The sequence below is a fragment of the Cygnus olor genome, chromosome 1, assembly GCF_009769625.2.
Source record: "Cygnus olor isolate bCygOlo1 chromosome 1, bCygOlo1.pri.v2, whole genome shotgun sequence".
NCBI lineage: Eukaryota > Metazoa > Chordata > Aves > Anseriformes > Anatidae > Cygnus > Cygnus olor.
The window spans coordinates 90,051,990-90,065,817 of record NC_049169.1 but is presented as its reverse complement, the minus strand read 5'-3'; the positions used below and the strand labels follow the sequence as shown (position 1 = coordinate 90,065,817).

General features: G+C 38.2%; 1 protein-coding gene and 1 long non-coding RNA gene across 2 annotated transcripts in view; both read left to right on the top strand.

Moving 5' to 3' along the window:
• NECTIN3 (nectin cell adhesion molecule 3) overlaps positions 1-6,649 on the top strand; it is a 68,943-nt gene extending 62,294 nt beyond the window's left edge. The window contains exons 8-10 of the mRNA XM_040568912.1: positions 1,964-2,026; positions 2,565-2,735; positions 6,221-6,649. Coding sequence (XP_040424846.1) covers positions 1,964-2,026; positions 2,565-2,735; positions 6,221-6,244 — 258 coding nt within the window. The 3' untranslated portion in view covers positions 6,245-6,649. The remainder of the gene's footprint in view (positions 1-1,963; positions 2,027-2,564; positions 2,736-6,220) is intronic.
• A 5,417-nt stretch (positions 6,650-12,066) lies between these two features.
• Positions 12,067-13,828, top strand: part of LOC121075511 — a 52,372-nt gene continuing 50,610 nt past the window's right edge. The window contains exon 1 of the long non-coding RNA XR_005822997.1: positions 12,067-12,111. This is a non-coding gene — a long non-coding RNA (uncharacterized LOC121075511). The remainder of the gene's footprint in view (positions 12,112-13,828) is intronic.

Genomic DNA, 13,828 nt, shown 5'->3' with positions numbered 1-13,828 from the left:
ACATTAATCATAGATAAGTTAGCTGTAGTTAGCTCATTTTTCTTCAAGTGTTTGCAGTGAGGGGGATTTCCGTCTGGTATTACTTCATTGAAGTTGGATTATTTCAGTGTAGTTGGTTATGGAGTATTTGTGTACTTCAGTATGGGTTCTGGTTGCCATCAATATGTAATGCATACCCTAAATAAGCCACAATGTCTTTCTTACAGTATCAGTAGTGCTAATAGTCATAGATGTTCCAAAAGCAATAGAGTTGACAAGATACAGAAACTTTCTAAAATACTGTTTTCTATCACTAAGTTTTTTCTTCAGTCTTGAACTTAATCCATTACTACTTGTTCCTTACTGAATATTCTGGTGGACAGGGATAACATCTGTGTTTTAGCTTTTTATGTACTTGTAATTTTATTGATATGCTTTTGTTCTAGTTTTAGCACAAGCACTTAGATCAGAGCAAGGCAGCATCAGTCACACTCTTGGGAACATCGGTGTTTGCTCTTTATGTTTGGGCTAAATCTATTGGCGCATAAAGCTGACACAGAGCCCACGTACATAGTTTCAGTTCGGTTATGAAATGTAGTAGATGCAGATAGTCTTTGTTCTCTGCTCTGTCTGCTATCAGAGAACCTCTGTGTTCATTACTGAGTTTCTTGAAGACATGAAATAGACTACAGATACACTGTTGGGGTAGGATAGTATTGCTTAATCAGTATCTACTGCTTGATTGGAGTACTGCTTGATCAGTAGATTGGAGTCAGCTTTAAGACTTCTTTGTTACTATAATAGCCATGTAGTGCTAATAAGTTTAGAAAAGTAAGAGATCTGTAAAAACTACATTGATTCTGCTCATGGAACTGTTCTTCGGAATCCAGTCAAAGGCAAATAACCAAATAAGTGAATTGACTTACTTCTGTAAGTAGAAGGCATCAAATAACAAGACCCAGCCAGATGGATTAATTACAGCTTTTCTTCTGTTACAACATAGCCAATATTCCAAGGGATTGCTAGGCTTAATAAACAGAGCAGTGGGCTCCTGTTTGGGTTACACAAGTTTTACTGCTGTATATGGCTATATTTTTATTAGCAAGCCACACTGAACAATAGGAGCAGACATATTGTTACCACTGAGATTGTAAGATGTTTGTGCTATCTGCATTTTGGGAAATTCTGATGGCTGTTAGTTACTGTCCTGTTCTGTGAATAGAACATCCATCAGCTCCTAATGTACATATAGCTATTGGGCCTTGCTAGGAGTCTGAAGTAATATTTTGGAGACATGCTTTGAGGAACAAATTTTAGGCTCCACAGAAGAAGTTGACAGCAGAAGATCTAGGCAGCATGGAAAACCAATAGGAAAACTAGTCAGCAAAACAAACTTCAGTAGATGAGTTATAAATGTATCTGCTTTAATTAACAAGGAAAAAAGGCACTTTTGCTTTGGATATTGCCTTTAGAACTTCGTATTTTTTTTCAGAAGTAACAGCTTTATTTAATTTTATCAAATTAAGAAATACTTAATTTCATCAAATGGAGAAAACAACGTTATCCCCTTTCACTGTTAGTAGTATCCAATTAAATTCCTTCTCAGTTAAATACTTCTGTGCAATATCGAACTGTATTTATCCGTATGATGATAGTGATGATTGTGAAGTCTTGTACTATATTTTGGATTTGACTTGGTTTTAAGTGTGACTTGTCTAAAGTCAATGTCATAAATTTAAAAAGCTTCTTAATCTCACTCAAATATGCTAATATTTAAAGTCAAAGTAAAATTCATGAAAATAACACTAGTATGTTGACAACAGCATTTTTCTTCACACCAGAGATTAGCTCGTAAGGGGTGTTCTAAAAGGTGGTCAGTTAAGACACTTGAAAATGCCGAATGCGTTTTTGTGATGAGTAGTGTATTTGTGTAAAATAAACCTGTTCTGCAGTTTTGACTTGCTTCCACTAACTTTTCTTTCAGAAAGAACATTTTGCTTTGCAAAGCCAGTGTGGAGAGAGAGAGACTGGGAACTTGCAGCACATGGTAAATAAGATGGCTTGAATTCCTAAGCAAAACTGATTTACTCCACTTTCTTAAAATAAGTGTGAGGATGTTTTATAGTACGAAGAACAAAATACTTGTCTGTCCAAGTCAATAACTGTTGGATGTGTGGGTTTGCTGTCCATTAAGTTGAATGAGTCAATAGGACTTGAAAATACTGTATTTCCTAAATAGTTTTGCTGACTAATTTAATCGCATAATCACTAGAACTTTAAAGTTCTTGTTGAATAAAATAACAAAGCACAGAAGTGCTGACAGACACTTTGATAGTCTGTTTTGCTTTTTAGATTTGAGTTAAATTCTAACTTTGAAGCAGAAGTTACGAGGTCAACTTTAAGTAGTTATTAACATTTGCCATATAATAGTCTTAGTGATTGGAATTTTCAAGTTCATGTTTCTTTATACCTAGGATTATTTTGGAGATTATAGACCTTCCATTTTCATCAAAGGTTTAACAAGAATGGGAATTGTGGGTTCTATACATGAAATATGAAACTGTTTATTTCTTGTATGTGCTTAGAAAGTCATGAATGGAAAGCAACTTACCTGCGAAGCTGAAGAGCTACAGGAACAACAGAGTCTTCAGCATATATATCCTGTTTATCAGCACACGTATTACAAAAATTGGAGCAGCAGACACCCTCAAAGCTTGGGACCTGGGAGAGTCTACATCAATCCAAGGGAGCATTATGTATGATTCCACATGCAGATGCTAATTTTAAGATATGAGTTTTTTCATACTCGTTGACCATACAACCAATATGGTTTGTTGGCTTTGATCTCTAAAAGATTTTTTTTTTTCTTGTGGAAGGAAATTGCATAGCAATTTTGTGTAAGTAAACCCTATGGAATTTGTGACTTAACTTGATTCTAGCATTGGTATGTATTTCTTTTAGTAGTTACAGTACAACATCAGCCTGCCAAACGAGGAGTGCGACCTAGCTTTATTAACCTTCATAGCCTTAAGATGTATATACTACAGTTTGTTAGGTTGACCCATGACCGAGTGTGGTTAGGCTGTTGCCCCAGTTATCAGTGAGTATTCTCTCCCTAAACAGATGTTATAAATAAACAGATATTATAAAATTGCCTATGTAAAAATGAGTAAAAGGCCAGCAGGAGAACTGAATTCCAGGTGATCTAAGTATTCATAGGCCATCAGTCAGTTTTTTTGCATCTTGGAAAGCCTGGGATAATTATCATTTTGACTGGCCTTAGCAATTGATTTCTCCACTACCTCTACCTCTCCCAGTCAAATGAGCAACTAGACTACCTCTCAAGTACTGATTTACTGTTTCATAACATGTTGGGTGTCTTCCCACCTTGCAAAAACAGACATAATTTTTGTTATATCAGGAATTTTGTGTTCCATGTTATTTTCATCCTGGCTGTCAGTTGATGTACTTTCTGGTTATAGTTTCAGAGTAGGTCTACATGAAATTTAGTTGCAGGAAGTAGATTTAGACTGATAAAACTCACGACTGTTTAGCCATTTTCTCAGTTAAGTTTTTCAGAGTTTGCTCTCGCTTGTCAATAAATGTATTTCATGTTCTTTGGTTTCTTCTCAGTTTGTGATAAAACTATTGCCGTGACACATTCTTATGTCTTGACAAGAAAAGGAAAGCTTCAGTAGTCTTCAAGTAGTTTTCAGTGCTGTACTTTCATCTTAAACAGTACTGTAAAATAACTGGTGAATGTACTCATGTTACCAGTGCTAGGTGTTCCAGATCAAGTCTTATGAGTGTGAGTAATGGTTGAAAAACATGCTCAGGATCTTAAAGTAAATTTTCTTTCAGAGTAAAATACTCAGCAAGTAAAAAGAAAAAAATATATATATATTTACCAATGCCAAAATGAGCTCATGGGACAATCTTGAAGTTTAAGGCAGCAAGAAATAAGATGCTGACTGAAATTGTTTTGGAGAAACGTACACATGTACAGAGTAAGGATTTGGTCAGATGACTTTAAGACAAAACATGAAGTATGGCTACTTCACACTGAACTAACTTGTTACAGATTGAACATAATGTCTGTAATATCGGTGTTTTTTTCCTGCAGACATGATTTGATTTTTGAGACAGAAGACTCCCCATTGCAGAAGCAATAGAATTGAAACCTTGTACAGTTAAATGTGCTGCAGGCAGAATGCTTTTAGAAAAATATGTATTCATCTCAATTGTAGTAATGTTAATGACATCACTATGATAGGGTTAGGTAAACGCTTGTAGTTTGGTACAGGCAGTAGCTAGAAGCTGATGGCTTAGATGCCCGTTTTCTGGGCACTAATCAGGCATTAACTGTTATCTTGCTTAAGCAACTTGCTTTTATATGTGGGTGAAGCTGACAGCTGAAGGTATGACAAAACAAAATTTGGGGAAGAACCTGTTTCTTGGGAGCTTTCTTTGGCTGTTCTCTTGTGGACTGATGAGCATGTTCATTTAAATTCTGAGCAGCTCTTTTCAACTTTGAGGCCTGCTGCTGTATTTGAGACCTGACGAAGGGCTTGTACACCCCAAAACTGTTTCCAATGTAAGCTTGCTTCTGGTAATTAGACCAATATTATTGAGCAAGACTTAATGCAAAAAATGTTGAAAGTGCATTACAGGGAGGTTCAAAACTGCTGTTGTAGTAATGCTTACAGTAAATTCATTAGTTGAATATGATACTGAAAAGCTAGTAACTTCCTATTATGATGACATGAAAAAAAAACTTGAGTTTAGACATTATTCTACTTCCTTTTTCTTAATTGCAGATGCATTTTGTTTTGAGGAGTTGAGATGGGGATGAAGGAGGAAGGGAGGGAGAATGTTGGCAAAAAGTCCATTTTCTAGTTATTTCTAAAAATTATTTCTAAAAATGTAGGATTAGCTTAAAAAAAATGTAGTCTGCCTATGTTGCTCAAAACAACAAAATGTTTGTCAAAAAAAAGTTTGAATTGTAAGCTCTCCATCAGCATGTACTTTGCCCTAAAGTAGTTAAGGCAATGTATTACTGTAATTGTTACCTGTGAGAGGATTTTTTTTGTAATATATTCAGGGACATTTAGAGTATTAAGTCTTCTGAAATGTTGCCTACAGTCTTAAGTGTGGTTAGATGTTGGGGGGAGGGTATTTTTGCATAGAATTCTCTGAAGATAACAGGAGAATGCTAATTAGGATTGCACAGAAGATTGCACACGTAGAAGTGAGTTTGATCTGCTTTTTTAAGGTGTAGAAAATGTCTTTTTATTTTTGTATATCTTTAAATGTATTTGGATTTTGATTTGAATAAACATATGAGATGTAAGTTTTTATATGTTTAGATTTAAGATTAAATGTACCCATTTTCTTGGCATGATATATTTCTTCATGTTTCTTTCTCTGGTTCTGTATATGCAGCATGTGACTTTTTCTAGCAGTACTGCTTTTGAATACCTGTGGTGTTGGATGCTGAAGCGAGATGTCCTGCCAACGGTTGTTTTATTTAACAGGAGGGTTATGGTATTTGATGAGAACTAAACTTTGAGCCTGCAGTCCATTTACTGAGCTCTGAATTATCTATATATCTGTGCATTTTACAATTGCATTTGTTGTATGCATTTAAGTGGGATAATGTGTGAGCGTGTAAATCACTTGTTGATTCTTGATTGGGTGTGTAGTAACCATTGATTTTGGAATGACAGTTGATTTGCACTTATTGGTGTACCTGATTTTTTTTTTTTTTGGTGAAGATACTGCCATATTTTGTGCCAAAGGACAAGAAAAGGGGTAGGGGAGAAAAGCAAAACTGACCAAATAGGAAGCTGATGCATATGTCCACACAACAGTCAAAAACCCAATTTGAGGCTCTCTTTGAAGTGCCACTACCCTTCACTGGAGTAGTGAAGTGATGCTAAAGAGGGTAGTGATTGTTGGGAATTACTGTACATCTGGATAGCACTTCCTCTCTCAGGATTGCTTCAGTTCTACTAGAGCTTGTATCTCAGTATCTCATCCTGATTAGTATCAGTAAATAATTAAAATATAATTGGACACGCTTCATTAGAGGTATTCTTGAAACCTTTCAAATAACTTTAAAATAATTGTCTTAATTACTGAGTGTTCCTATCAATCCTGTAAATTAACAGACTAAGACAGCCTTGAGTTTTTTTCAAGCATGTTGACCTCTAATACTAACAAGTGTATGCTTGTTTTCTAGGTGCAGATGAGGGGAAACTTCTAGATATCTATACAGACCCACAAAACAAGGCCAGCTCTTCTGTAAGGCTGGAAATCGGGAAAGTCACTATTTGAAATAAACTGGTCAAAAGATAAGAGATGAAATTCAGCTTAAATGTGATATGAAATGTAATATGTTTAACTCTGAGTTCTTGGTGCATTAGTAATTAATAGTTGTTTGCTCTGTCTTCTGGATTTTCCCTACCAACAATTTTATCTTGTGCCTAGTCCCCAAACTGAAATCTGTGATACAGACAAGAAGTTACCAAAGGTAGCTTTTTATGTTCCCATCTGTGACTTGCTTCGTTGTTACTAAAACGCTTTTTGTTTGTAAAACATTAAGCGAACATATGGAGCTAGTTGCTCTACCTGTTTTTTCTCATCTTTAGTTGAAACAATAAATATTAGGACAAAATTGTGGTGTCTTTCCGGTAGGCCTGTGCAGCTGCGAAAAGCTGACGGTTACTGCCAGGTACGTGGTCAGTGCTACCTCATTAGGTTTGTTGATTGTCTGGTATAACTACGGAGGGGTTTTCTATTTGTGTGTTCAGTTACAAGATACACTGAGTAACAGAAAGTGTTAGGACTACACTTGGACTACACAAGTCTTGACAGCCGCTCACAACTTGAAGTTAATGACTTTGGTCTCTGAGAAGAGCTTTTGCCTGCTTTTTGCTTATGAGCTATTTAAGAGAACAGTGCATGTACTGTGAAGCTGCTTGGGACCAAAGAACCTAAAACACTTTATATCCCAGACAGTCAACCTTTGAAAGAAAAAACACAGGTGAAATTCTAATGTGCCTTGAAGTAATCTGTTGTTAAACTTGTACAAGAGAGCCTAAACTTTCTTCTAGCCTTTGTGAAATCTAAAGATGTACAGTTTAATTGGCAAGTGAAGTATTGGTGCATCTCAGTCAGGATCTTGCTCAAATTCTGCATATCAGACTACAAGACGATGTCCTGGAACCAGCAACAAGTTTGTTTTATTTCTGTTCAGTTTCCGATTTGTTCTTCGTCAGGATTGTCACTCATTCATTTTTCCCTTTAATAGCTGTGTCTCAGAAATGTATTCAGCTGTGACATTTCTTAATAAGTCAGACGTGTCTCTGAATTTCGTTTCAGTGGACTTTTGGTGATAAATGAAAGTAATAGTCTAGACAGAGAATAGATGTCTCCGTAATTATACATCTGTTCATGATGCCACTTCTCGCCACTTGATTGTGTGATGTGCACCTTAGGATGCAAGGGTGAACTGAGGAAAGAGAAGGAGTCTTGTCGCATCAGAATGGGGTGCCTTCAGTAGCTGAAGATGATATCGCAACAGACTTTGTGCATTGAAATATGCTCAGCAGTTTCTGTCTGTCGCAGGTATAGTAGCTGTGAGTCAGCCTAGTTTCCACACAAAATTGATAGGGCAGCAGGTATTTTCGGTTAGTATGTTACTAGAGTGTTTTCAGAGGGGTGGGTGGGAGGGAAGTGTGCTACTTCAGCTTGAACAGTGTACTTGCTTCATCTCACAAGTCAGAAATGTCACAGAGATCCATGCATGATGTCTTCGTGGCCTGTGTTACTGATGACCCAGCTAAATGTGTTTATGATACTGAGTCCAGCCATTTCACCATGCACTGATTTCACCATGCACTGGATCCATATGAAGTGAAGTTGTGGACATGTGAGATATAAGGGTCACATCCAGCTTTACTTGCTTGGTTTCTGTTCTAGGCCCTGGTGTTGGAATAGCAGAGGGGGAACCTTGCAGCCACTGCAGTAGGGTGGCCTTCCCTCTGCAGTCTTTCTGAATAGAGTTATCTGATGTTACAGCTGCGATTTTTGATAAGGGACTGAGTGTGGGTTTGCCAGGGACAACCTAATTTCTACTCAAAGAAGCTGTTTGAAGTTGACAGGCATGTTGTTGTGCTAAGCAGAGAGAAGAAAAACATTTTCTTCATAGGGCCTCCGTTTCTCTGCAACTGCTTAATAGATTTCATGACCCTCTTCTCTCTGTCAAGTAACTAATTTTTATCTATATTTTCCAGATACAAGAAAACAAACAGGTGATTGATGGTGGTAGTCTGAAGTTTTAGTCTCTTGGACCTCTGTAAGTGCAATGGAAGCTTCAGAGATTTTGTTACTTCAAAATGTTGCTAAAAAAAAAAAGATGGTTTAAAGCTGGAAGACCTAGAAAAAAAAAAGAACAGATCAGTGGAATCTGTTTTCAAGTTGTACATTTTAATTCTTAATATTGTAATTATTGTAATTAATATTGTAAAGGCATTTATAAAATCTGTAATGATTTAAATGGAGGGAGAAACCCTCCTGATTACCAGGTTCCCAGGTTTGAAAACTACGTGAATAATTTAAATTGGGAGGGATGTCTGGAGATTATCTAGTCCAATTTACCACTTGCCTCAGAGTTGTATCAGATTACCCAGAGCTTTGTCCAGATGAACTTTGAGGAACTTCGAGGATGGAGATTTTCCAAGCTCTGTACAACCTTTCCTGGTATATGACTACTATCATAGGGAAAAACTTAGTTGAACAACACTTGCTCTAACTTCTCTGTTGCCTCCTGCACAGTGAAGACACCTCTGAGAAGAGCTTGGCTCAGTCTTTGCTGTAATACCCACCCGTTAGGTAGCTGAAGACAGCAGGTAGCTTCCCACACCCTTCAGACTCCTATCTGAACAGCCCCAGGGCCCTCAGCTGTTCACTGTGCATGATGCGCTACAGCCCCTGATCTCTCCATGGCTCTCCCTAGGAATTGTCCCAGTTCAGCAACATCTGTCTTGTACTGGGAGGGTTAAGGCTGGACAGTACACCGTGAGGCCTCACAAACACTAAAAATAGGGAAGCAATCATCTCCCTTGACCTGCTGGCTACACTCGTAGTTACAAAGCCCCATAGGTAGTTAGCTTTCGTTGCTGCAAGAGCATGCTGCTGACTCAAGTTGTTATTCACAAGGACTCCCAGATCCTCTTCTGCAGAGGCCAGCTCTTGCTCTCTGCTTTGTCTCCATTCCTGCATTTTCTGAAGACAACAATTAAGTTTCTGTAGCTGAGGAATTGAATCCTACTATATACTTGGTTTAACATGAGTACCATGCCTATAGTTAAGATATGTAGTTGTCATAAACTTTGACCTTGACTTTAAAAAAATGAGTTGGCTCTCATAGAGGGGAAAAGTTGCTTTGTGTGTTGGTTTACACTGGATTTGCAGTTTTCTTGCTGTCACATTGCAGGCGACACACTTTGCTGCCATGGTAATGAATCAAAGGTTACCTGCAAGCCAGACAACTGTGGTAGGTGCAGCTGGAGATGAGCTTATTTTCTTTGTGCCTTTAAAACTACTTAATTAACTCCAGAGACCTCTCTAGCTGAGACATTTAATTTTCAAAAAAATAAATAGGAGATAAAGGAGCAAAGATGCAGTCACACTATATTGTTCCTGTTTGTTCACAAATTCTTTGTAAGGACAAAATCACTTTAGTGTGTCATCACATAGTATGGGTCTTTGTCGCATCTATAACAGGATAACTTCTTGTAATGATACTGATTTATGAATCTAACAATTCATTTCCCTTTATCACAGGTTTGTATTGGATAATTGATTTGTAACTAGCACTTTTTACAGGACTGGTGTCTCCAGTTTTCAGGAAGGTGTCTGTAACTTGTTAGGTATGTACAGCTCCTTGTATGACAAAATCATTTTGCTCACGGAATCCTGGGATCTGCCCAACTGCTGTGTTCAGAGGTGGAAGGGGAAGGTATCTGAAAGACACGGCAGCCTGGCACAGTGAGTTCTGCTGTCCTGCAAGTGTCCTTGTCTGCTGGAAGAATTTCATGCAATCTGTACTGGATTAAACCACAGGTGGATTTTGCCCTCTGAATCAGTGGAGCACTCAGATTAAGGCTTTGTGGAAAAGGGAAGCCATATGAAGGGCCAAGGGTTATGACTGAAGAGAAGACGGTTTGCTATTTTTCAGAATAAAGACTGATCTACCTCTTCATATGTGAGAAGTGTAATTTATTTAAGAAGAAAAAGAAATAATGTGTTAAACACACACCACCTCACCTTCTCCTCATCCTTCCCTCAAAGAAAACAGCCCCAGGTAGCAGCATAGTGGGATTTGGTAACAAATTATGAATTATTAGCTTCAGAAACACTTTAAGGGGGAAAACATGATCTACTTCAGAACTATATCACTTTAAATTGTGCTTCTCGTATTTTTTCTTAGCTTTTGATTCACTCTGCAGTTTCTGGAAACAGAAGACTTTTGATTTGACATATGAGGAAAGTTCCTAAATGCTGTTTGCTGTTTAGGGTTAGCATCTCAGTACAATCTATAGTAGAAACTTCCATCACATTTGCAATGCTCACACTTGGAAGACTGCAGCTGCCAAACTTCACTAAGGCTTGCCTAAAACTGACAATGCAAAGAAGCTTGTAAATAATAATGGTAAGTGGTGGAAACTCACAATTAGTTCTATATTGGTGGTTAAATATCGTAATGTACAAACAGACCTATATTGGAAGATCAGGTAATTTTTATGAACCTGGGGAAAATGCTGTCTGAATGGACAGCAGCAAAATCAAGATGTCTGCTGAATTAACCAAGGTATAAATGCAGAGAGGCTACTTTTTTGCTTTAGGATTGTTATACTATGTGCCTCTCAAGCTTTACAAAATGTTTATTACAACTTTGATATTTTTTTGTACTCATAGCTTTATCTGTAGAAAATATAAGTAGTGGCCACACTTACCAGAGAGTTCAAATGCTTTTGTCTTTCTATTTTAAGCAATATGTTGATTTAAAAGCCACTTCCCTGTTTTAACAAATGCTTGAACTCTGAAACATTTGACTGGGGGAGGTGGGCATGTAAAAAATGCCCCAGCGAAATCTTCTGGGACATATTACTTTAATGTAAGAGTAACAGGATATATCAAGCTGTGAAAATAACTTTCCCTGCTGTCACATCTAGTTGCTCTTAGATTCACAGACTGACATTGTTTCATCTGTAAAGCTGTTTTGTGCCCATAGCTTTAATTGAAAGACTAAGCCACTGATAACTATTGGCTAGGGACCTCCTGATTTCCAGGTTACAGGTGTATTTGGTAAATCCATACTAGTTACTCTTATGATGAATTTGCTGTCAGTTTGCAGTTTTCCTTTCTGGTGTCTGTTATCCTCTGAGTGCATCTATACGCAATGCCTGTAGTTCTCCCTTGTACTTCAGTGTACTGGATTAAAAATTGTGCTCTTTGCTGGTAATGCTTATCTATTGAATGTAACCACTGTAAGAGACAAATAGCTTCTGAGCCACCTTCTCTCCTACTTTGTCCTGAATGCTTAGGCTTTTAAATTACTTACCAAATATCCCCCATCAAATCTCACACCCAATATCTATATCTAAGGTAGTAGTGTTGTTAAACTGTAGAAGAGTTGCTTTTTTCCTATGTTCAGACACATGGGAAACAGCATGTGGTTCCTTAGCAGCATGTAGTTCCTTGGTCACATGCGGTGGCATTGTACATGTTCCTAGGGGCTGGCAGGATAATTAACCTGGCTTCAACTACTTGAAATGCTATTTTTGTTGAAGGAGGATACATAATATGAACACTGAGGCATTAGGATGAAATTAATTACATCAGAGTGGCCCGGAAGTCCTGAAGAAAGGACTGCTATTGCACTTGAAATCCTAGCAATTAGAGCTCTAAACTCCTCGGGCATTGCTTGTGTCACTGGTTGGTAAGCTGCTAGTTGAACAGAGCACCTCAAATTTAAGGCAGGTGTTGCTGGGAATGTAATTGCTTGTTTGCTCCCACCTGCTACTTGTTACTCTTTTGTGGTCTTCACAAGGGTGCTGCTGTGTGGTGAGTAGTGACCTGTGATTTAAAATAATTATTTGTGTCTGATATAAATACTTGGTGTTCGCTAACAACAGGGATGTGAAGCTAATGGTTTTAACAACAATGGTGTCATTGGATGAGATGTTATTTAAGTAGCATATAACAGAAAATGAAACCCTATAGTACTGTAACTCACTCACACAGCTCTGCTGTTAACAGTGCATGGAGGGGAATCAAGTGAGCTTTCCTTCCCATTGTTGCTAGCATTTTCTGCAGTAGATGTAGATACATTGAAGAACAGGGGTTATCCAGCATTGCACAGGTCTGTAGGTTTCTGTGACTCACACTGTCAGGGATAGGGGGGCTGGACATGGGTGCTGTCAGTGCTCTGCTGTGGTTTAAGTTGCTCTGATGTGATGGTGGGAAGAGTTAAAGGCTGCCAAATTCTGCTTGTGTCTGCTAAATGGTCACCTGTTCTTTCTCCCATCTTCTGTGTGAGGCTCATGGGGTCTATGGTAGAAGGTGCAGTGTCAGAGAGGAGCCCCAAGGCCAAGGACTGCTCTGAAATCATTATTTGCCTGATGGAGATATGTTGCTTCATATAAAGATTAAGGTGTTTGCTAGATGAGAGAGAGAACTCAGTACCCTCATTAAACTGCGTTGGGGGGAGAAAGCAAGGTTTCTGTCCCTGCACCAGCTAACTTCACAGAGCAGAAAAACTTCATTAGGGGATGTTGAGAGCCAGGCTGGAACAAGACTGAGTAAGCATTATTAATTCCAGTGTTGAAGCATCCCTGTACAAGGAGGGCGAAATAGGGTTTGAAATTGGTATTTGGGGTTGTTCCGGTATTTTGGATTTCCTTATTTTTCAGGTATTTGCTTTGGAATCCCCATTAAGTACTCTCATCTTACTAGTTGACTGTCCTGAGGCCTTGCCAACTTATAAAATAGAAATATGTCCCTGATTCACTGAAGAATGAGAAGGTACTTGCAACTTAAAACTTCTTGAACATCAAAAAATCTTTTCAGCCCAAGTGTAGTCATGGTAGTTCTTCTTTATTTTGTTGTTACTTGGTGGCTGTTTTAGCATCTGCTTATAAGCACATATCGCTCTGCAGCTCTGAAGTGTCAGTGTTTCACTGCTGGGTGAGTTATTAGATATCTTGAATGTGCTTCACAAAATGTACAGAATGTCTTAGGCTGTTTTCTATGTTGGAAGATCTTAAGGCTTAGGTGCTACTGTTTCTTATTACTACAAAGTAGGAGGTTCCAGAAGCATGATTAAACCAGGCATAGGGGAAAACTTAAAAACAAACACAGCATGTTGTAGCATGATGAGGAATAACTGGCACCTCCACAGCAGCCCAGCTCTGTTTAAGTGAGGCTGGAACCTGGATTGTTATCAAGCCCATGCCATTCATTTCAGATGCTTTTCTAGCAAGCTTGAAATGAGTCACCATGTGACTAATCAGCTACAAGCCCACTAGCAGAAGGCCAGCTAAGCACTGGTCAATACAAAATCTGCGAATTGCTCAAGCACAGCAGAAGTTAGGCAAACAGCTACTGTCTTCTAAAAATTGCAGCCTGAGCACTCTCACTGCTGTTGTTGGCAGATAATTTGAAATCTGAGGGTTTGTGGGTTTCTTTTTATGAAACTAAGCTCCACAAATCAATGTTGCTATGGAGAAGTGCCATGTAATCATCAAGGGCAGATGATGAACTAATTAATTGTAGAAATCCA